This window comes from Microcebus murinus, chromosome 3 (genome assembly GCF_040939455.1).
Source record: "Microcebus murinus isolate Inina chromosome 3, M.murinus_Inina_mat1.0, whole genome shotgun sequence".
NCBI lineage: Eukaryota > Metazoa > Chordata > Mammalia > Primates > Cheirogaleidae > Microcebus > Microcebus murinus.
This window is the reverse complement of record NC_134106.1, coordinates 72,274,007-72,298,529: the sequence shown is the minus strand read 5'-3', so window position 1 is coordinate 72,298,529 and position 24,523 is coordinate 72,274,007. Positions and strand designations below refer to the sequence as shown.

Genomic DNA, 24,523 nt, shown 5'->3' with positions numbered 1-24,523 from the left:
TGTAACCAAAATGTTAAAAAAAAAAAAAAAAAGAAGAAAACATTTATCGGGTGTCAGGCAGGTGGGAGGGGGAGGAGGGGAGGAGTATTTACATTCAGTACATAGTGAGTGCAATGCGCACCACCTGGGGGATCGACAGGCTTGAAGATCTGACTGGAGGGGGAGGGGAGGCAAGGGCAATGTATGTAACCTTAATGTTTGTACCCCCATAATATGCTGAAATAAAAGTAAATAAAGACCATAACAAAGAAAAGAAAGATTAAGGCAGGAGATAATGTATTTTTGAGATAGTTTGGGGGTGGATCTGTGACTTGCCAGACTCTTTTTCGCCTCAGTTGGTTTTAGATTCATTCTCCCGAGCCGAAAGGCTCCGAGTGCTCTTCCTTCCCCCAAAAGGAGGGCGAAGAGGCAAAAGCCTAACGAGCCCCGCGAGCAGGCTTAGAGCGGAGCCAGGAACAGGCAGCCAAGTCGGGCGCGGCAAGCAAGGAGGCGGGACTAAAGGGGCTTCCTGGGAGCGAGGCTCCCGGCGCAAGCGCAGTAGCGCTCCTCACCGCCATGGCCTCTGCGCCGTCCAGTCATTCGCCGGTAGTGGCGGCGACTTCCCGTCAGGAAGCCGGGTCTCCGCCTCCTCCTCCCACCCCCCCCTGCTCGGCGGCGGAGGCGGCGGCGGTGGCAGCGGTTGTTCTTGCCTCTCCGCCACCTCCACCGCGGCCTATCCCGTGGCCGGCGGCGTTGGCGGGGAGGGGGACAGTAGTTGTAGACGCCCGCCCCTGCCTCAGAGAAGGTGAGTTCCCGCCCCGGCGGCGGGGGCGGCCCGGTCTTCAGCCCCTCAACTCCCGCGGCCCAGGAGAGACTCAGCGCGTCCAGCTCGCCGGGCGCGCCCTGAGAGTGCGAAATGGCTGACAGGGCGCGGCCGGACTCCCGCCGCGCGCCCCCGGGCTGGGGCGCTAGCACTCCGGAGAGGAGTGTGGAGGGAAGGGACGTCTCAGCCTGCCGAGGAAGCTGAGGTCTGAGGGGCAAAATGGAGGCGGCCAGGCAGAAGTCCTGTGGACCTGGAGCGTCATGGAAAGGGAAGGGAGGTTGATGAGGAAACCCCAAGATTGAGGGGGCAGAGATGAAGGGAAAAAATCCGAAGACTTAGAAGAGAGTAAGCCTCTGTTTGGCGAAATTGAACATCCTGGAAAGTAGAAACTAACCAGTAGGGTACTCAGGGAGAGGTGGAGTTGGGAATTGGGGAGAGGAGGAAGTAGCACGGGAACTGTGAAGTTGCTTGGGCACTCGGGGAAGAGAAGAGGGGGTGAGGGTTTGGGAGGATCACTTTGGAGAGTTTTCCTAGGCTTTTGAGGATAGGGCCCTGTAAGACAGACTTCTAAGATTACAGGCCCATCTTGGTAGTGGTCTGAGTTTTAATACATATCTACCAAGGTCCGAGATAAAGCCGGACATTAGAGCGGTGGAAAGGGAGTTCATTCCGTAACTACTGACAGTAGGAGAAAGAGCTGAGCTCCGGCCGGATTTGCCAGAGGTGACTGGGCCCTTTTAAGGGAGAAGGAGGGGGAGGGGAGGGCTCAAGTAGAGTCTAGGAGGTGAAAAATTACAAAGGGTTAGGCAGTGTAAATGCAAGTCGGCCAGCTGTCTGCTAGCTGGGTTCTATCTAAGCTAGTATAGTATCTTCCCCCACCTGAGAGCCGGGGCCCCTGTCCTTCCGGATTACATTTCAGAGGAATGGCATTCAGGTCCTTGAGAACACTCCAGGGTTGTAAGAGATACATACACATCTCAAAGGGACAGAGGATTGGCTACTGTGTGCCCTTTTTAGTTAATGTTTTTAAAAAGGTAGGTCAGGGCCTGTCATCTGGTGTTGGCTAGAGCAAACAGTAAATTCTTTTGACAGCCCAGAGCTGTTCCAAACAGGAACTCAAAAACTCCAAAGTGAGGTGGGTTGCTTCAAGGACCTGGCCTTAGGCTGCTAGGGGCCATGTTAAATTTTGGTTAAGTCTCTTCTTACAGGGGTTTGGGAAGTTTCTACAGTTCTCACCAACACATTTCCCCTAACACAAAAAGCTGTTTCTTGACCATCTCCATCTAAGAGTTCTTACAAGTACTATTATATATCTGCAAACAGCTTGCTTGTTGCAAACTGAAAGAACGCTTTAAAGCAGTTTTGGAAAATATTCTAGATGGTAATGCTTGATCCCACTGCAGAAGATCTAAGTAAAATATTCAGCTATGTTCAGTTTCATAATTTTGATATTTGCTGTGTTGTTACGTTGCTTTTCATCATCAGAGTGAAAGATGATGGAAGCCAGAATATTATAATTTAGATGCCTTTTTCTAGGAGAGACACCCATAAATATAGCCTTATAAAATTAATTTTATCATCCTTTTTCATAATATATTGTATTTTGTGTGTTATTCCATAATATTTTACACAGATGTCAGTTCACATGATGCTAGCAATAAGCATGCTATGCCACTTTAAGGTGGCAAGATGAAAATACTGGACTGGTAATAGGTAATAGTGCTAATTTCTCCATTAGCTATATGACCCTAAGTCCCAGACTTTCTGGACTTGAGTTGTGCCTTCTCCATGGGGGAATTGGAGTAGCCTCGTGGTTCTCAACTACAGGTGATTTTGCACCCCAGAGAGTATTTGGAACATTTTTGGTTGTCACTACTGGGCAGGGAGGGATGGGAGCCAATCATAATTATGAAAGACAAAATCCTGAATGTTGAAATTCCCAAAGATCAAAATCCCAAAAATCACAATCCCAAAAAATCTACGACTTCAAAATATAATTCTGGATAAAGTAATTTTAAAACTTTTTAAAAATATTTACATTTTAAAGGGGAGTTTATTTGAGAAACACAACAAAACACTTCATAGGCCATTTTACACAATAAAATAGGCATTGATAACATGTTTTTGCAGACACAGATATGCTAATGGCAGTTGCTTGGGTATAACTGTTACAAGCAAATGAACCTTATTCATAAGGAAATAGGTCACAAAGGGCAATGTATAATGCATATCACTATGGTTGGTAATTGTGTGCACCCAGCTTTATAACTGGTTACCTAAAATACCATGACTGCCCAAGAGTTTGAGGCTGCAGTGAGCTATGATCGAATCACTGCACTCCAGCCTGGGCAACAGAGCAAGACCCCTGTCTCTGAAAGATGTTTTTTAAAAGAATGAAATACTGTGACAAACTAAGTCTTTTGATGGATCAGTCAAACACTGTGGTAGGTCACCATCATATGTATAGTCACCCAAAGAGCCAAGATCTCAAGAAAGTTTATCTTTCACAATTGCAGATGTACAAAAAGATGTCTTTTCATTTACTGAGGAAGTTTCAACGTTTTTAGGTACATGCACAACACTGACACTCAAGTCAATGCATTTTTATGAGGTCAAAATGCATAAAACAAATTAGAACTCTCTACACGTTTATACCTCCAGTATTGGAAATGATGTGAAGATGAAATACATAGCAGAGTGAATTGTAAAAAAAATAATGATAATTTACAATGGTGAAAAAGAAAAAAACTAAAAAAATTTGACAGAAAAAGTGTAAGAGCTAGCCTTACATGATGCAACTACCTTGTGATTTTGATTTTCGGGATTTTAGACAGGGATTTTATTTTAGGCTTTAGGGATTTTGATCTTTCAGGACTTTAACATTTGGGATTATGATTTAAACCCAGGAGGGACATGGTGGTCAAGTGCCAGTGCTACTGGCATCTAGTTGGCTAGAGATGCTACATACACCCTAAAATGCACAGGACAGCCCCACACATACAACAAAGGGTCATCCTATGCAAAATGTCTGTAATGTCGAGGTTGAGGAACCCTGCACTAACAAAAACCCTGAGGTCTTTTACAACTTTAAAATTGTGAACTGATTTAGCAGTTCTATGTTGGTATTCTTTCCATGGCATGGCTGTATGTTAGAACAGTAATTCATAAAATATCAAACTTTGACCGTAATGGCCATCAGATGGCATCAGAGAGTAATAAAATCTGTTGAGTTAGGGTTGAGACTCTTCACTAAGATTTGAAAAACAATATAGTTGTTACCTTAAAAATTACCTATTGTGGCTGAGTGCTGTGCCTCATTCCTGAAATTCCAGCACTTTGAGAAGCTGAGATGGAAGGATTGCTTGAGGCTGGGAGTTCGAGACCAACCTGGGCAACATAAGGAGACCCCATCTCTACAAAAAATTCTTTAAAAATTAGCCAAGTGTGGTGGCATGCACCTGTAGTCCCAGCTACTCAGTAGGCTAGGCTGAGGCAGGAGGATCGCTTGAGCCCAGGAGTTAGAGGCCGCAGTAAACTATGATGCCATTGCACTCCAGCCTGGGCTCTCTAGGGAGTGAGACCTTGTCTCTGAAAAAAAAAAGAAAATTGCCTCTTGTCCCTTTATTTCAGGTAAATATCCTTCATTAACAGTTAACTGCCGCTTGACAAATGGTAAATATTTGATGTATCACACTATTTAAAACACTGTTAGGCGCCTGTAATCCTAGCACTCTGGGAGGCCGAGGTGGGCGGATTGCTCGAGGTCAGGAGTTCGAAACCAGCCTGAGCAAGAGCAAGACCCCGTCTCTACTATAAATAGAAAAGAAATTAATTGGCCAACTAATATATATATATAAAAAAATTAGCCGGGCATGGTGGCGCACGCCTGTAGTCCCAGCTACTCGGGAGGCTGAGGCAGAAGGATTGCTTGAGCCCAGGAGTTTGAGGTTGCTGTGAGCTAGGCTGACGCCACGGCACTCACTATAGCCTGGGCAACAAGCGAGACTCTGTCTCAAAAAAAAAAAAAAAAAAAAAAAACACTATTAGGACTCAATATAGTTTTCTTTTAGATATTTATAAAAGCCTTAAATAATTGCCAATTATGATAGTGGATAAACAAGATTTTAAAAACATGAGTCGCTACTTAGCCACTATCTTTTTTTGTTGTCATTAGGAGATTCCTCTAAAAGGTATCAAAGAATTGACATCCTTCCAGTAACTACAATTTCGCTCTTTCAAAATTCTGATAGGATCATTAAAACTGATTCGAAGAGCATCTGCTAATCCATTTTCACCTACATGTATACATTAACAGAGAAACCCCAAACTCTGTAAAATAATTTAAAGAGATTAATTCTGAGCTGACTGTATGGCCTCAGCCTGGATAACATGGCCTCAAGAGGTCCTGAGAAAATGTGCCCAACACAGCCAGGTTACAGTTTGGTTTTATACATTCATAGAAATGGGAGTTACATATAAAATCATAAAGCAGTACATGGAAGGTGTACTTTGGCTTGGCCTGAAGAGGTGGAACATCTCGAAGCAGGGGCTTTCAGGTTATAGGTGGGTTCAGAGATCATTTGATTTGTAGTTGGTTAAAGAAATAAAGCTTTCTGGGAGGGCGGATTGCTCCAGGTCAGGAGTTCGAAACCAGCTCTGAGCAAGAGCAAGACCCTGTCTCTACTATAAATAGAAAGAAATTAATTGGCCAACTAATATACCTAGAAAAAATGAGCCGGGCATGGTGGCGCATGCCTGTAGTCCCAGCTACTCGGGAGGCTGAGGCAGCAGGATTGCTTGAGCCCAGGAGTTTGAGGTTGCTGTGAGCTAGGCTAACACCATGGCACTCACTCTAGCCTGGGCAACAAAGTGAGACTGTCTCAAAAAAAAAAAAAAAAAGAAATAAAGCTTTGTCTAATCTTCGGACTGTTTTAAGTTAAAGAAGTCTGTTCATCAGAGACAAGCAAACAACTGTACATATACACGTATACCAGACTCAAGTGAGGACTCAAGTGATCTAACTGTTAAGTAAATTGATGGCCTGCAGGTGTGTTTTAACCTTTGTCTTGTATGGCCTTAGGTCCTGTTAATAATTTAATATCTTACTGTCACAAGAACTCCAAAAGGAAGGTAGCATAACAGGTTTGTCCAACCTCCTTTTTCCATTTCATGGCTGGCCAAGATGGGGTCCATTCAGTCACCTAGGTGGCTTAGGATTTTTATTTTATCCCACATATAGCACCCATATGAGGAACTTCTCTGTATTAGGCTTGATAATGAGCAAATGTCAGTAAGAATTAAAAATTGCCAAGCAGGGAAGATATAGAAGGTATAAGGTTACAAATAGGAAATTGAGATACTAAACTCAATCACAAAATCCCAAAGAAGTACCATGTAACTGGATGTATATGGGAAAAATATATACATAGAAGTTATGGTCATAGTGTCAAGATTTTCCAGGACACTTTGTAATTTATTCAGTGAAGTTTCTCACACGTTTCTGACAGTTAAAGAAAAGTTTCACCAAGTAATGGTATGCCTGGGTAATCAGTAAAAACAGAACTGCAACAAACAAAAATTCTTGCTCATCTACCTCTTTTTTCAAGAAATTGACCCAGTTATAAGTTAAGGACATTTTTGGCTACTTATTGAGTCATTTACCCATTTAAATAGCAATTGTCTAAAAATGCTTTCCTTTGTTTCCATGATATGCTGAAATTCAAGTCAAACAACATAAAATCTACCTAATAGCCCTTCTTAGGTTTATTCAGAAAACATTGATTGATCTCCTACTATGTACCAGATACTGTATTCAGTACTAAAGACATACAGATGAATTGGGCCAGCCCTTTTAAAGGGCTTGATAGTAGGTTTTGTTAGTGAAATTAGGGAGGAAAAAAAATAATTGGGGAAAAGATAATTTTAAATATGGATTAGTCAGACTCCTGAGTTATCAATAATTCATTGTTTTGTATAAATATGTGCTCTGCCCATGACATGTTTGCTAAAGGCACACCTGAGCACATTATGTTGTAAATGTAACATTGGCATTAGAGAAAAATGCTTGGGGAGGAGGATAAAGTCAAGAGACTGTCTCTAGAGAGACTTTAAAGATTATTTGTTAGTTTCAGATCTGCCTTTATTGGATGTCAATAAGTGAAAATATTGACTAAGCATATTAAAATGACTAAGGATTGCCCCTACTATAATCATCATATATGTGTTGGGACATGAACATTGATATTCCCCCCACCCCTTCTTACAGACATGTTCATATTACTAACCCATTAGAAGGAATGACATGCATTTCATGGCTTTCTGATACAGGGTATCTTCCTTGCATCCAAGTAAAACTAATTTCACAAGCATGATCCCTGACCTAACTAGCCATAGAGTACTTATGATTTTGACATCCAAAGACTTATTTTAAATAAAAACACAAAGCCAGCCTGAGCAAGAATGAGATCCCATCTCTGTTGAGACTAGAAAAATTAGCTAGGCATCATGGCACACACCTGTAATCCCAGCTACTTGGGAGGCTGAGGCAGAAGGATCACTTGAGCCCAGGAATTTGAGGTTGCTGTGAGCTAGGCTTTAGCCCAGGCAACAAAGTGAGACTGTCTAAATAAATCAATCAATAAGTTTATATTAAACATGTAACTAGTATTCCCAATTAATGATTTAGTTAATTCATTTGTATTTTGTCATTGGAAATATGCCATAGTAAGTCCTTGATTATTTTTATGATTGTTGTATTAGTGTGAAAAAGCTAGAGTGTATCAAAGTCTAGATGAGTTACTAATCTCATTTCCTGAAAAGGCAAGGTTAACAGCTAGCATTATGGCTAAGGGTATTAATGATGCTGACAGACAGAGGTCTGCATTTCTAGTACAATTCGGTTCTCTGAAAACACCTTAAATGGGATTTGACCTTTGGGGGGGAAAAAAGATTCAAACATGCCTTAGCAAAGATAACAGAATCTGTTACCTAATGCTGTGCTCTGCTTAGTCTTTCCTAAGATAATAGTATAAGATTGCAAAACCCTCTAAGAACAGAAACAAAACAGGGATGTCCATTCTCACCCCTTCTATTCAGTATTGTGTTAGAGCTCCTAACCAGTACATTCAGACATGAAAAAGAAAAGGTTTACAGATCAGAAAGAAATAATACTGTGTTTATTTGCAGATGATATGATCATCTATGTAGAAAACCCCAAGGGAATCTAAGAAAAGGCAACTAGAATAAGTGAGTTTAGCAAGGGTATAAAATACAAAGTCAATGTACAAAATCAATAGTATTTATAAATGCTAGCAAAACAATTCAAAATTGAGATTCTTTTAAAAAATTACTATTGTATCCAAAAACATAAGATACTTTTGGATAACTTTAATAAAATACACCAAAAATGGCATAACATTGCTGAGGATAAAAGGTGCAAATGATGAAGAGATAAAAATGTCTCCTAATATTTCTTAGTGAGTTAGGTTGAAAAGTATAGGACCATGTCATTAATTTGGTGTGTTTATTAGAAGAGAAGATGAATTGAGCTACTTAAACCCAAAATATACCAATTAGCATCTAATTTTGCTCCAAAATTTTTTCTTCAAAGATTAAAGATGTTTACCAAACATCTAAAAACCCATTATGCTGTATTATGTTTAAATGCCATATCACAACACAAATCACGTGCTGTGAGGAATGAAAATTTTTATTAGGTTTTTCACTCAAACTCAGTTGATTTGTTCAACAAACATGAGACTTTCTTAAAAACATTTCATACAATGTCGTTCAGCAATGTGCTAGAAAGGTACTTGAAGTTTAATTGGCACATTTTACTCAAAGATTAAATAATGACCTTTTTATATCAAATGGAAGTTTTAGGACTAGAGTACAAAAAGTTCATGAGTTTTTAAGATAAACCTGAAACTTGAAATTGTGTGTGTGTGTGTGATTGGTCTCTTTAGGCTATACCCTCTAGACCTCGCTGCAAGAGTTCATTTGTATCTGCCTGTAGATTGCTTTGGTCAAAATGATTGAGATTGAAAATCATTGCTGTAGAAAGAATAGTTACAGGCTGGGCGTGGTGGCTCACGCCTGTAATCCTAGCACTCTCGGAGGCCAAGGCAGGAGGATCGCTAGAGGTCAGGAGTCTGAGGTTGCTGTGAGCTAGGCTGATGCCATGGCACTCTAGCCCAGGCAATAGAGTGAGACTCTGTCTCAAAAAAAAAAAAAATAGTTACAATTTAGTAGGGCATTTCACATATCTTTGAAGTATCAACAAAATAGAAAAATAAGACTTTAGTATGATACAAATATATTTAAATAATCAGACCCATAAGAAGGAGATTAGTGAGGAATGGAGATACAGAATTTGACTTTGGAATAAACTCAGATTCTATCAAATTCTTAATTTTGATTAGCCCCATAGATTGCTAATAAATAGATCAATCCTAGATGCAAGAAGAAAGTAGATTCTTTGTAGCATGCCATAGGTATTATCTTGCCCTTCTCCTGCTCATAGTTTTCACCAATCACCTAGATGAAAGCATAGACTGACTGTATATAAAAACAATGTGTGGGAACCATTGCAAATATCAAGATTAGATTAAAATGGAAATATTTTTTTTTGAGACAATGTCACTCTGGTGTCAGCCTAGCTCAAAGCAACCTCAAACTCCTGGGCTCAAGCAATCCTTCTGCCTCAGCCTCCCGAGTAGCTGGGACTACAGGCATGCGCCACCATGCCCAGCTAATTTTTCTGTATATTTTTTAGTTTTAGTAGAGACAAGGTCTCGCTCTTGCTCAGGTTGGTCTCGAACTCCTGAGCTCAAACGATCCACCCACCTCGGCCTCCCAGAGTGCTAGGATTACAGGCGTGAGCCACCGTACCCAGCCAAATAATTTGAATTTTAAAAGATTCTCCTAGGAATGGTGACCTAAACCCATAACAAGATGAAGTATTAATTCATGCATCAACAAAAAGAAATCAATCAACATAAGTATCAGATGGGAGAAGGGGGAAGCAGTGCTACCTCCAGGATTATAACAATTATAAGATCAATCGAAACCAATAATATGATGCCTATTTTTTTAAAAGCTGATGATAAATAAAATAGTAAGGATACAAATAGTGTACAGATCAGAGGAAGAGATGATTTCACTGTACTCCACAATAATCACAGTCTATATTCTTCAAAGTGTAGAATGCTACAGCCTTTGTAATGAGTAATCACTATGCAAATGAAATAGAGGTAATGTCACAATTTTCTGAGGAGAGATTGAGTTCACCACCAAGCCTCCCTTTTCTCTAATGATTCCTGTTGCCCACAATGTGCGCTGAAGTTTGGTACATACACAGTTAATTCAAGTGCCCAACTATTTTAATTTGTAAGGAATTTCAAGGTACATAGAACATCTACAAGTTATTTAAACACAGTTTCACAGAGAGGAATTGAACACATAGAAGAATGGGAGAGGAAAGAAATAATGTGAGAGATTATAAATTTGATAGAATGTAGATTTACACTGAAACTGAATTCACCATCTTTTTGAACACTAGTGCTTCTCCAACTCCACTCCCTACCCTCCTCCTGGAGAATGGCAACAACAGTAACATAATAACTCTTCCTCTTCGTTACTCTCTCTTACAAAGGTAACCTTATCCAGGATCAAAGCTTCAGAATTACCTATGCTCCTCCTATCTTCTACCTGCTCTTTCCCCATCTATCAGATTCCTTTGATTCCACCTTTAGACTGTCTCTCATATTCTCTTCCTTTCTGTTTCCTCTACCACTCTGGTGCAGCCCAATAATCTCTTGCCTACAACAGCTTCCTAACAATATCCCTATTTTAATTCTCTTTTCGTGCCCTATTGACTGCAGAATTAATTCCCAAATAAGGCCTATTATGAGTGGCCCCATTCTACCTTTAGTATTGTCTTTCACTACTTTTACTTATATTTTGTTTTATCTAATGCAGAAATGCCTTTTCTAATGCCCTTCTTTCCCCCAGAATACCCTTTCTTGTTTGTTTTCTCTAAATTGACCCATCTCTTAAGGGTCAATTCAAAATCCATTCTTCTCCACAAACCCCTCAGCAAGAATACATTATACCTTATTTTTCATAGCACTTACCACTTTTTTGTCTTCTATCATAGTCCTTTGCATATCATTTCTACAAAATTGTAAATTTCTCGATATTCACATTTTTCTTGTTCACTTATCATTCCCAATGTGTGAAACAGCTATATATACTTAAGGGAAAGAGTTGAGATTAAAAAAAAAAAAAAAGGTTGAAGATCTGGCTCTATGAAATAACACACGTGGCAAGGTATTTTACTTTCTTTGAATCCCAATATCCAAATTTTCAAAATATGGGAAATTCTACTTACCTTGCAGAGATAAAAGACTGAAAGATATTCTATTGTTTGCCTTACAGTAGGTATTCAATAAATGTACAACTCTTTTTTTCCTATCTCTTCTCATAGTACCTACCAGAATACCTTGAAAACAAACTCAATAAGTATAAAGTTTAATAAAGCCCAACAGCATGGAAAACTTGAACTAAATGGTGTTTAGGAATTGAAAAGTGAAGGAATAGCTTTGAAATAACATTATAAAGCTAAATTAGACATAACAATGTTTGATGGTGAGAAAAATTAGATTTTGAGCTTGGGAATAGGGATAGAGATTAGTGGGTGAAGAAGTTAAAGGTGACCCCAACTTTCTTAGTTCAGCATTGCCTTTTAGAAATGGGAAGTCTGGTATTAAGGATTGAACCAGGAGGGAAGTAATTGTTCTATATTAAGATATCTTGAGCTTCTAAATGACTAGTCCTCAGTAAACTTTCCATCTATACTAAGTAAACTTTATCTATACTTTATCTAAACTTTATCTATACTCAGTAAACTTTACATCTATACTAAGTTTTGGTTGTCACCAAAAGACAATATTTACCTATTCTTATTAAAGATTTTTTTTTTTTTTTTTTTTGAGACAGAGTCTCACTCTGTTGCTTGGGCTAGAGTGCTGTGGCATCAGCCTAGCTCACAGCAACCTTAAACTCCTGGGCTCAAGTGATCCTACTGCCTCAGCCTCTCTAGAGCTGGGACTATAGGCATGCACCACTGTGCCCGGCTAATTTTTTTCTCTTTTTAGTTGTTTGGCTAATTTATTTCTGTTATAGTAGAGACAGGGTCTCGCTCTTGCTCAGGCTGGAGTCGAACTCCTGAACTCAAGCAATCTTCCCGCCTCGGCCTCGCAAAGTGCTAGGATTACAGGTGTGAGCCACCACACCAGACCTATTAAAGATTTTTAATAGAAGAGTCAATGTCACACCACCACGGTCAGTTTGTGTACATTAATTCTGAATCAAGAGAAGTTCTGAAAACCTTTGTAGTTAACCTTTTTACCTCGCTGATTTTAGTCCAATGTAATTACATTATATATTTTAAAACAACTCAAAAATACTTGAGAGATACTATGTATAATAGAAATACATTGTTGAGTATTCATTTAATCCTTTGTAAAATGTTTCTGATTTACAGTCACTATCTTGAGCACATAATATTTTTAAACAAACCTTTTTAATTTATACACTGGTACTGAAACTAAGCTTAGTTTGAAGATATCCAGTATAACTTAAATATTTATAAAGTTTTCAATTACAAAGTCATATGTTTTGTAAAAATTAAAACAATATAGACATGTACAGAAAGCAGTGTGTTAGATGTTCTCCCTACTCATTTCCTAACCCCATTTTCTATTTCTCAAGCCCCATTAAGTTTAATGTAAATCTTTTCAGAAATTTTTCTATAGATATTGAGCTAACACACAAGATCAGATTGTAAAATCAGACTCATATGAATCAATAGTATTAGCCATTATCAAGGTTTAATAATTATTTCAAGGATACGGCAGTCTAGAGACTCACATGAAGCAGAGAGATGTCTGGTACATGAAAAATGGATCTACAGACTATGTTTTTCCACATTGGATATGTATCTCTGGCTCAGAATAATAGATAAGATTTCTAAGTAAAAGTTTACAGGATCACTTCACATAGTGGGAATGTTTACATTGTGAATCATCTCCATTTTATGTATAGCGTATGTGCATTCTTCAGGGAGAGATGCCTCATAGATTCTGGGTTTATTCACTGTAGTTAATCCTTAGCCAAAAGTATCTTGCTAAGGGCATTTTACAGATAAGGTGTTTTTCTCCTAGCAAATATCAGTAGGCTCTATAGGCATATATAAGCTTAAAAGTAAAAATACATAAAAATTTAAAATATATATAATTAGGCCCTTTACTCAGAGGTCTACACGTCACCTGCCTTCTTCCTTCCCCTGTTCCTCTGGAACAGAAGTGAGTGTATCAGATGCCAGCTGCATTAATTTCTTCCTTACAGTAAATACACATGTATATATTTAATCTGACATTGTATATGTTGAGTTATTTATACTAAAATTGGATTTTATGATTGGTAGATCAATTGATATATATTTTATATATACATGTGTATATGTATGTATATGTATATATATAAATGGAGAAAGAGAATTCTTCATAATCTTGTTTTCTCCCCTTAATATAGCATGGATATTTCTGCATGTTGGGACATGGTTCTAACTCAGTTCAATTTTTTTTTTTTTTGAGACAGAGTCTCACTTTGTTGCCCAGGCTAGAGTGAGTGCCATGGCATCAGCCTAGCTCACAGCAACCTCAAACTCCTAGGCTCAAACGATCCTACTGCCTCAGCCTCGCGAGTAGCTAGGACTACAGGCATGTGCCACCATGCCTGGCTAATTTTTTTCTATATATATTAGTTGGCCAATTAATTTCTTTCTATTTATACTAGAGATGGGGTCTCGCTCTTGCTCAGAACTGGTTTCGAACTCCTGACCTCGAGCCATCCACCCGCCTCAGCCTCCCAGAGTGCTAGGATCACAGGCGTGAGCCACCGCGCCTGGCCTAACTCAGTTCATTTAAGTAGCTGCACAGAAAGTGCAATTTTGATGCTACTTGATTGGCATCCTATTTGTAAACTGGTAAACTTCTATAAAACAAATTTCAGCTGTTAGGAACTTTAGATTGAAGTGTAGTTCTCAAGTGTAAATGTAGTAGTAATTGTGGCATAGTTATTATGGTGAGAAACACTTTTAGCAAAAGTTGTAAAACTTATTGTGTGAATATGACTGTAGCTTTGAAGAGCTTATCTGAACCTTATTTAGTGAAATATGTGTGGTTGTATTTGTACCAACTTTGGAAGAAGATTGCCTACCATGGGTAAAGATGGTTTGTGGTTCCTCCATGTGATTCTCAGATAACATTAGTGGTGTATCTAGAATCAGTGACTATCTTAAAACAGACTGTGTTTCTTGAGATTGTTCACTTTAAAACATAAAATGCCAAGACTGGATCTCTCAAGCCCAGCCTTTCTATATTGGTATCTCAAATCATTTCCATAAAGTCCACTCCAGTTACTGGGTGCCCTAGTAACTTTTCCTTCAGAATGGCATTTTCTAAAGACTAAAAATATGTTAACGTATTAGAGTCATACTAAATGTTTTTATAGTAAAATTGCCTTTTTTTTTTTTTAAGAGTCATGGTCTTATTCTTTTGCCCAGGCTGGAGTGCAGTGGCATGATCATAGCTCACTGTAACCTCGAACTCCTGGGCTCCAGTGATCCCTCCCACTTCAGCCTCCCAAGTAGCTAGGATTACAGGTTAGGCCAGGTAATTGTTTTATTTTTTGTAGAGATCAGCTCTTGCTATGTTGCCCAGGCTGATCTTGAACTCCTGGCCCGAACTGATCCACCTGCCTCAGCCTCTCAAAGTGCTTGGATTATAGGTGTGAGCAACTGCAACTGGCAAAATTGCCATTCTTTTTTTTTTTTTTTTTTTTTTTTTTTGAGACAGAGTCTCACTATTTTGCCCAAGCTAGAGTGCCGTGGCATCAGCTTAGCTCACAGCAACCTCAAACTCCTGGGCTCAAGGGATCCTCCTGCCTTAGCCTCCTGAGTAGCTGGGACTACAGGCATGTACCACCATGCCCAGCTAGTTTTTTTTTTTATATATATTTTAGTTGGCCAATTAATTTCTTTCTATTTTTAGTAGAGACAGGGTTTCACTCTTGCTCAGGCTGGTTTTGAACTAACCTTGAGCTATCCTCCCGCCTCAGCCTCCCAGAGTGCTAGGATTACAGGCGTGAGCCACCATGCCTGGCCCAAAATTGCCATTCTAATGAGCACAAAAGTCATTAACTGTAGCCTTGCAAGCACTCAGGAAATTAAGATTTGAGGTGTTATATGAAATGATACTAGTTAAAGATTGAAAATATTGCCTTAAGTGTTTAATGTAATCTTGCATCTTACCTCCCTTTATTGTATTCCTAGAGACCATAATTGAACGAATGAAGATTGAACTTTTTACAAAAAGTTCAAAGACGTCTGTGGAGTAGTGTTACAGTTTGAATAACAAAGGATTTCATATTATGAGGTAGGTTGAAAATAGACTGTGTCTTAAAGTAGCTTTATAAATATAGCAAGTAAACTTCATATATGTCATCTGAGACTTGGATGAGCTACTAGATCTTATCTGTCTCTGCTGGCTGCAATACCAAAAGTACTAGAGACATTTACTTAAGTGAAACATAAGACCTGCTGTACTTTCTTAAAGAACTCTAGTTTTCCCCATTGGTAATCTTGTCAGAAACTGCATTTTAGTTCATATTTGGTTGGGCTTAAGGTACAGTCATGTCTTTGTCTTGAATTGAGAGGACTTGGATTTAATTCTCAGCTCCACCATTAATCGTTGGGCAAGTCACTTTTACCTGAATATGTTTCTTGAACATACAAAATGGGAGTAGTCATCTCTGTCTTGCCATAATTGTGAAAATTAACTGAAATCAAATATGTGAGGGTGTCTATCATATTCTCAGTCTTCAGGGCTCAGGGAGAGATATAAGGTTAACGAAAGATAGTCAAAGGGCTCTGTGATAACTTGAGTTGCACTGAAATTTTAAAAATAACTTTCATAGGGTTATGAAGTAATAGTCAATGTAGAAAACACATGAAAACACCGAAAATAAAAATTATTCATACTCGTGCTCCAAAATTGTGAGTTTGCTTTTCACCTACATTGACATTTTATTTACTCTTACGTGGTTGGCTTTAAATTTATTCAGAGATTATTTTATATTATGGCTTGAACCCATAAGGGTTTATTCATTCTCTCACTTAAAAGAAGTTTGGGGTTAGGAAATGCAAGTCTATTATGACAGCCCATGATGTCATCAGAGAGGACCCAGGCATTTTCTATCTCTTTGCTCTGAGGTTCTCCCTTCTTTATGTTCCATGATGACTATTGCAGCTCCAACCGTGGCATCTTCATTCCAGCAGCAGGAGGGAGGAGCCCTCCTGGAGCCCTACACAGTACCTGAACTTTCTTCTAATTGACCAGAATTTATTCATATGGCCACATCTTGCTTTAAGAATGGCCATAAAATGTAGTCTTTTAACAAGGCACATTTCCTAAGGTTTGTTACTCAGGAAGAAGAAAAATTATGTTGGGAGGCAACTGATCGTTTCTGTCACAAGCAGGAACATAAAAATTATTGGGTCCTAAATCATAGGATTATCTCTACTGAGCTGATGCTTTGATTTGAAAGCAAGTGAAACTCTATTTGTAAACTCTTGGTTCAGAGCAAATATATTAAAACTCATGAGTGCTATTTTTAAATTCAGATGTGTAAATTTGGGATAATTTATTCTTAAACAAAATGCTACATATTTTTCGAGGAGAAAAAAAAACATGCTAAAAAAATTAGCCTTTACAAGCACAGAGACAAATATCATACAATCTCACTTATATGTAGGATCTAGAAAAGTCAAACTCACAGAAGTAGAGAGTAGAATGGTGGTTACCAGAGGGTGGCAGGGAGTAAGAGGGTGGAGACAGAGAAAAGACAGATATCGATCGGTCAGGGGTACAAATAACTTTTTACAGTTAGATAAGAGCAATAAGTTCTGGTGTTCTATTGCACACCAAGGTGGCTATTGTTAATAATAATGTATATTTCAAAATAGCTAAAAGAGTCCATTTTAAGTGTTTTCACTACAAAGAAATGATAAATATTTTAGGTGATAAATATGCTAATTAGCTTGATTTGATCATTCCACACTATATACATGTAGCAAAACATCACATTGTATCCCATAAATACATACAATTATTAATTAAAAATAAAATACAGCTATATAAAATAGATTATAAAAAATAAAGTATGTTTAAACATTTAAAAAGTTGGGCTTTATTTTCAAATTTACAAGAAGCAAAATAGCAAAATGAAGATTTTCAGATGACTGGTCTATATTGATAAAATAATTATAAACTTTGAATTATTTAATCTTTATAGTAAGATTGTATTTGGTTTCAGATGAATGGGAGTGCAGTATTGGACAAAAATAGATTTTGTAATCTCTGCATCTTGGTTTTTAGGTCTCCAGTTATTGCATAGTTTCTACTATTTGGGGAAAGCTCATGCTGAAAAACTGAGGCACTGAGGCAATTTATGAGTGAATATGATCAGATTTCTCCACCAAGTTCTCAGCCTGATAAGGGTAAGTTTCCATTCACCTCTTTATTCATATCTGTGCCATCCATAGGGTGGCTTCTTTCACATAGCATAATGTCTTCAAGGTTCATCCATGCTGTAGCATGTATCAGTACTTCATTCCTTTTTAGTGCTGAATAATATTCCCTTATATGAATATACCACATTTTGTTTATCTTATTATTATTATTATTATTTTTTGAAACAGAGTCTCACTCTGTTGCCTGGGCTACAGTACCATGGCATCAGCCTAGCTCACAGCAACCTCTAACTCTTGGGCTCAAGCAAGCCTACAGCCTTAGCCTCCCGGAACTACAGGCATGTGCCACCAGCTACTCGGGAGGCTGAGGCAGGAACATTGCTTGAGCCTAAGAGTTTGAGGTTGTTATGAGCTAGGCTGATGCCATGGCACTCAAAAAAAAAAAAACCAGCTTTATCAAGGTATAGTTGGCATATAATAAACTGTATGCATTTAAAGTATATAATTTAATAGGTTTAGACAAATGTATATGTCCATGAAATGATCACCACAATCAAGATCATGAGCATACCCATCACCCCCAAAAATGCCCCTTTATTATCCCTCCCTCCCACCTCTTTCCTGCCTCATGTCCAAGCAACCACTTTTACCATAGATTAGTTTGCATTTTCTATAGTTTTGCATAAATGGAATCATATAGTATATACTCTTTTGTTAGGCGGCTTTTACTAATACTATTATGAATAGTAAAAAATAATTGTCATTATTTGTAATTATTTTTAAATTCACCCATGTTGTTGTATGTATCAGTATAGATCATTCCTTTTTTATCACTGATGGTATTTATTCCATTGTATGATTATTCCATTGTTTGATTTAATCCATTCACCTGTTGATTGACATTTGGGTTTCTTTCTTTTATGGGGCTATCACAAATAATACTACTGTGAACATTCATGTGCAAGTCTTTGTATAGATATATACAGTCATGTATCACTTAACAACAGGAATACATTTCAGGAAATGCATCATTAGGCAATTTTATCATTGTGCAAACATCACAGAAGGTACTTACACAAACCTAGACATATAGCTGCTATACACCTAGGCTATATGGTGCAGCCTATTACTCCTAGGCTACAAACCTGTACTACGGCATGTTACTATATTAAATACTATAGACAGTTGTAACACATGGTAAGTATTTGTGTATCTAAGCCTATCTAAACAGAAAAGGAACAGCAAAAATACTGATGAAAGATTAAAAATGATATACCTGTATAGGGCACTTTACAATGAATGGAGCTTGCAGAACTGGAAGTTGCTCTGGGTGAGTCAGTGAGTGAGTGGTAAGTGAATATGAAGGCCTAGGACATTGCTAAACACTATTGTTGACTTTATAAACACTGTTCAAGTACATTTATGCTATACTAAATTTATTTTTTTTAATTTTTTTCTTCAATAATAAATTAACCTTAGCTTACAGTAAATTTTTACTTTATAAACTTTTAAATTTTTAACTGTTTAACTGTTTGGCAATGTCACTTAGCTTAAAACAGCACATTGTACAGCTGTACAAAAATATTTTCTTTCTTTTTTTTTTTGAGACAGTCTCGCTTTGTTGCCCAGGCTAGAGTGAGTGCCATGGCGTCAGCCTAGCTCACAGCAACCTCAAACTCCTGGGCTCAAGCGATCCTACTGTGTCAGCCTCCCAAGTAGCTGGGACTACAGGCATGCACCACCATGTCCAGCTAATTTTTTCTATATATATTAGTTGGCCAATTAATTTCTTTCTATTTATAGTAGAGACGGGGTCTTGATCTTGCTCAGGCTGGTCTCAAACTCCTGAGCTCAAATGATCCTCCCGCCTCCCAGAGTGCTAGGATTACAGGCGTGAGTCACCACGCCTGGCCTATATCTCCTTTTCTTTTGAGTAAATACCTAGGAGTAGATCATATGGTAGGTGTATGTTTAACTTCTTACCAAATTGCCAAACTGTTTTCCAAGTGGTTGTACCATTTGACATTCCTACCATTTGTTTCATATCCTCACCAACACTAATATTATAGTCTTTTTAATTTTAGTCATTCTAGTGAATGCATAGTGATATCTCATTGTGGTTTTAATTCACACTTTCTTTTTCTTTTCTTTTTCTTTCTTTCTTTCTTTTTTGTGTTTTGTTTTTTTTTGTCTTAAATGATAGACATTTATTTCTCACAGTTCTGAAGGCTGGGAAGTCTGAGATCAGTGTACTAGCCATGATTGGATTCTGGCAAGGGCTATTTTCCTGGCTTACAAATGGACATCTTCTTGCTATGTCCTCACATGGTAGAAAGAGAGAGTGAAAGTGTGTTTATGAGTGTGGGGGGAGCCACATTTTCTTGATAACTAATGATTTTAAACATTTTTTTCATGTGCTTATTGGCCATTTGTATATATTCTGGGTTTTGTTTTTTTACTTTTCTTGAAGGCAAAGTCTCATTCTGTCACCCTGGCTGGAGTACAGTGGTGTTATCATAGCTCAGAAGTGTCAGTTAAAATATTTTACCTATATTTAAGCAAGTATTTATCTTATTCGTTGTTATTATTCTGGTCAGAATTTTTTATACTACTTAAGTTGAATAGGAGCTAAGTTTTCTAACTCACCAAATTAGGCTTCATTTAGATTTTTTTTAATCTCAAATTTCTAGGGAAAACATAGCTGATCATTAGTTAGACTCTAAAATGCTATGTCAGGCTTATTTGCTTCTGTTAAAGGGGAGAAATATTCATTTCTACATGGCATATACTGCCTCCTAATTTTTGGAGATAAGATATATCACCAGAAATAGCTAGGGCATTATCATCTCATAGTAAGTACATTTCCTGCTGTATTTGTACTTATGCAGGATTTGAGTTGGGGGAAAGAAAGAGAACCAGGAACAGTGTTGCCTATCCCTACAAAAAAGAATCAAACAAGCAAGCAAACAAAAACTCTATCTACTTTTGAATTTCTTCTGAATCTTTTCTCTACATCAGTCCTGTCTCTTCTCAGTTTTCACCTCTGTTACTTTCCTTAACCTTCTGACCAGTACATTAAGAGAACAAACCAGAAGGCATTCTAGAATGCTTTTTTCACCAATCAGAAGTGGTAGAATGAAATCTAAGCCCTATACAGAAGATACAGAACTCTGTTCCCTCATGTTCCCTCAAGAAGTTTTCATCTTATAGCTGAGTTCCTAATCTCTAACATTCCCAAACCATTTTACAAACATCCTTTTATTATTAAGTCTTATAGTACTGTAGTCAGGTGAGTATGTATGTTTATTTTATTTTGCTTGAGGAAATTGAAAAATTTTAAAATCCAATTACTTCTCTATGGTTCTGTTACTTCTCTTAGAAAACAATATGCAGGAAACTGATCAATCCGAACTTTAGAGATTACCTGAACATTCAGATCAGGCCACTTACCGCAGATGTGTGGTTCTTGTCTACACATCCCTACATGTCTTGCATATCCAAGCCCTGCAACAGTGTCCTATATGTCACCTCCGTTCTGCCCTTTTTCCCCCACTTCCAGATGGGTAGTTACTTGTGAGTGGCCTGGCTGGTATGTAACCATCCTGATACTATTTTTTGGCATATAATGTCAGGATATTTAACTTTTATGCTGAAGTAGCTTTTAATTTGAGCTTCTTTGTTTTTTGAAGTTCTTTTCAAGATCAAAGGAAATATCCAGAACAAAATAATCTAGTAAGAATTTTCTCCCATCTTCTCTGCAGAGAATCCCTTTTTGTCAACCTAATGAAGCATTCAAAGAAGACATATGACTCTTTTCAAGATGAACTTGAAGATTATATTAAAGTACAGAAAGCCAGAGGTTTAGAGCCAAAAACTTGTTTCAGAAAGATGAGAGAGGACTGTTGGGAAACCTATGGGTACAAAGAAGAGGTTGATCCCAGACCCATGTACAGAATGCTTGATCAAAGACTCCCATCTGAAACCGTCCAGACCTACCCGAGATCATGCAATATTTCACAAACAGTGGAAAATCGGTTGCCTCAGTGGTTACCAGCCCATGATAGCAGGCTGAGACTAGACTCTCTGAGCTACTGTCAATTCACCAGGGACTGTTTCTCAGAAAACCCAGCACCCCCGAACTTTAGTCAGCAAGAATATAATTGTGGCTCATACAGTGTAGAATCTGGAATTTATAAGCACCTCTCCTCAGATTACAGTGCCAGTACTCATCATGCCAGTCATAAACAGATGCATCCAAAGAGGAAAAGGCACCCAGAGGAAGGCAGAGAAAAACCCAAGGAGGAACAGCCCAAGCATAAGAGGAAAAGAAGTTGTGAGGAAATTGATTTAGACAAACACAAGAGCATCCAAAGAAAGGAAACAGAGGTGGAAAAAGAAACTGTACAGGTCAGTACAGAAAAGCTTAAAAATCGAAAGGAGAAAAAAAGCCGAGATGTAGCCTCTAAGAAAGAGGAACGTAAGCGTAGGAAAGAGAAAAAGGAACAAGGCAAAGAAAGGACAGAGGAGGAAATGCTTTGGGACCAGTCTATCCTTGGATTTTGAAGCTTTTTAGTTGGTTCTCCCAAAGTTAAATTGAAAAACTAGTTGAGGAGCTTGGTTTTATGATGTTCATGTTCATATCACTTTTCTCATGTGAACAGAGGCCAATGAACAGAAAGTATTTAGTATGCTTACTATCCAACACAGAAATTACTTTTCCTCATTTTCTAAAAACATTATTACACTTTTCTTACATATAATGTTATTTCCCTTAATGAGAGTGGTTCTGCTTTTATTCATCAAATTGCTTGGATGGCAGGATTTATTTTCCCTTGAGAGGCTATTTATTTTAAATTGGAGGATCAATAGACTTTGCAGAATCTATTTCTTGATTGGGTTTGTTATAGTTTTGAATTGGGTATTTTTATGTTCATTGGTTTTCTCTATGAAGCAATTTATTTTTTTCCTTTGTTAGATCTAACTTGCAGTGTATTTTCTAGGTTGGAAAATGGAAAATGAAATACATTATAATAATAAGCTTAGGTTACATATAGTTTTAAAAGTTTCAAAGAATCTTGATACAAAATCAGTTTATATTCTGGAAATGTTTATAATAAAGTGTTCTAATTTCTGCATGTTTTTCTGTGTCAATATTCTGTCCCCATTTGCCAATCCATTTTCTCTTGGGTGGGGAAGAGCAATAACTGAGCAGTTTATACTTAAGAGGCAAGATCTTTTGGGTAAGTCACACTTTAAAGTTGTAAAAATTCTTAATATATTATACCTTGCTTATTCATGTGTGAACCCAGTTCTTAAGATAAAGATCTGACTGACCACAATTTTTTCAAATAGTTAAAACTGAAGAGAGAAGAGTTTATACGAAATAAAATGCCATTAGATTGCTCTGTCCTGGCCAGTGTATTCATTCTAATGATTCCCTTTTTTATGATAAGCATTTCAATTATTTGAGAATCACAGTTCTGTTACAGAAAGAGTGATGGTCTGGGAATCTTGAGTCTCACGATTTAGTCTCAACTGTGCCATCAAATTCTTATGTGACTTTGGGGAAGTCGCTTAACTTCATTATCCTCATTATCAAATATGACTAAGAAGACTGACCTCTAAACACACTTTGGATAACAAAAAGATTCAAATTATCTGCATTCTATAATGTTGTGCTATTACATGTCTATTATAAGATTAACTTAAAAATTATTTTGCTAAAATTATTTTTACCACAGTAGGAAAATAGAAATGGAAATTCACAAACAAAAGTTATCTGCCCTTCCCATTTTGTATTCTAAAATACAACTTTTAGCCTGGAAAGATAAGTACTTGATAAAATCATTATTACTTAAGCTTTTATTGGCATGCTCATGCTCTGACTCTTCCCATGTGTGATTGCTGATTTTATATGTCAACTTGACTGGTTAAGGGATGCCTAGATAGCTAGTAAAACATTATTTCTAGGTGTGTCTGTGATGTTGTTTCCAGAGAGATTAGCATTTGAATTTGTGAACTGAGTAAAGCACATGGCCTTCCCCAATGTGAGTGAGCATTATCCAACCTGTTGAGGACCCAAATAGAATAAAAAGGCAGAAGAAGGGCAAATTTGCTGTCTCTTTTTTTGCTGAGACATCCATCTTCTCCTTCCCTTGGACATTTGTGCTCCTGGTTCTTGGGTCTTTACATTTGAAGTAGGACTTAAAACATCAGCCCCACCCCTACTCCTCTCGACCCCTAGTTCTCAGGCTTTCAGAGTAGTCTGAATTATACCACGTACTTTCCTCATTCTCCAGCTTGCAGACACCAGATTGTGCCTCTGTAATCATTTCATGTGAGCCAACCCCATTACACACACACACACACACACACACACACACACACATAATTCTGTTTCTCTGGAGAACTCTAATAGGTTAGATGGTGACCTTCTAGAAAGGGAAGAGGAAAGATTCCACCATGGAATCACCAAGAATAGAAAAATTATACTATTCCATTTCCTTGATTGTTTAATCCTATCAAAAAGGAAATAAACTTAGTGATATATTTGCCTACAGGCAAGACATATAATAGTTTTTCTCAAGATTTGAACAAAATGCTAAATAGGGGCTAAAGAATAATATTAGATTTGTATTTGGCTATGTCACTGGTCTCACAGTGAGTGAGTAGATCCCCAGATCAACTTTTCTTCCATGGCATTGATAAAGTAAGATTATTTTGTGCTATTATATCACGCCCCCTGTTTTTAACATGTCTGGTCTACTGGTGAAAAGAACCCAAGTACAGCATAAGTAAGCTGTGAATTATCAGTCACAAAAGGTTATCTTTTCTCTGAAAACCCCAAAACAGTATAGTCTTTTTTGATTGATACTACAAAACAAGGTCAGCTGAATTGTCTGCATTTTCAGAGTTGACAAAATTCTTTTTTCAGAGGTTGAGTCTAATGCTCAGGGGGAAATTCAAAACTACAGTTGACCCTTGAACAACATGGGTTTGAACTTTGTCCACTTATATATGGATTTTCTTCTATCTCTGCCACCCTTGAGACAGCAAGACGAACCGCCCCCTCCTCTTCCTCAGCCTAATCTACATGAAGATGGGTAGGTGGAGGATCTTTATGATGA

At 37.9% G+C, this 24,523-nt stretch overlaps 1 protein-coding gene across 1 annotated transcript; it reads left to right on the top strand.

Moving 5' to 3' along the window:
* Positions 1 to 618: 618 nt before the first annotated feature.
* On the top strand, positions 619 to 22,531 carry KRCC1 (lysine rich coiled-coil 1). The gene is made up of 4 exons (XM_012774338.3): positions 619 to 784; positions 15,198 to 15,300; positions 17,302 to 17,423; positions 21,158 to 22,531. Exon 4 carries the CDS (start codon positions 21,180 to 21,182, stop codon positions 21,957 to 21,959), a length of 780 nt encoding a protein of 259 aa, XP_012629792.2. The 5' UTR covers positions 619 to 784; positions 15,198 to 15,300; positions 17,302 to 17,423; positions 21,158 to 21,179; the 3' UTR covers positions 21,960 to 22,531.
* Positions 22,532 to 24,523: the final 1,992 nt, after the last annotated feature.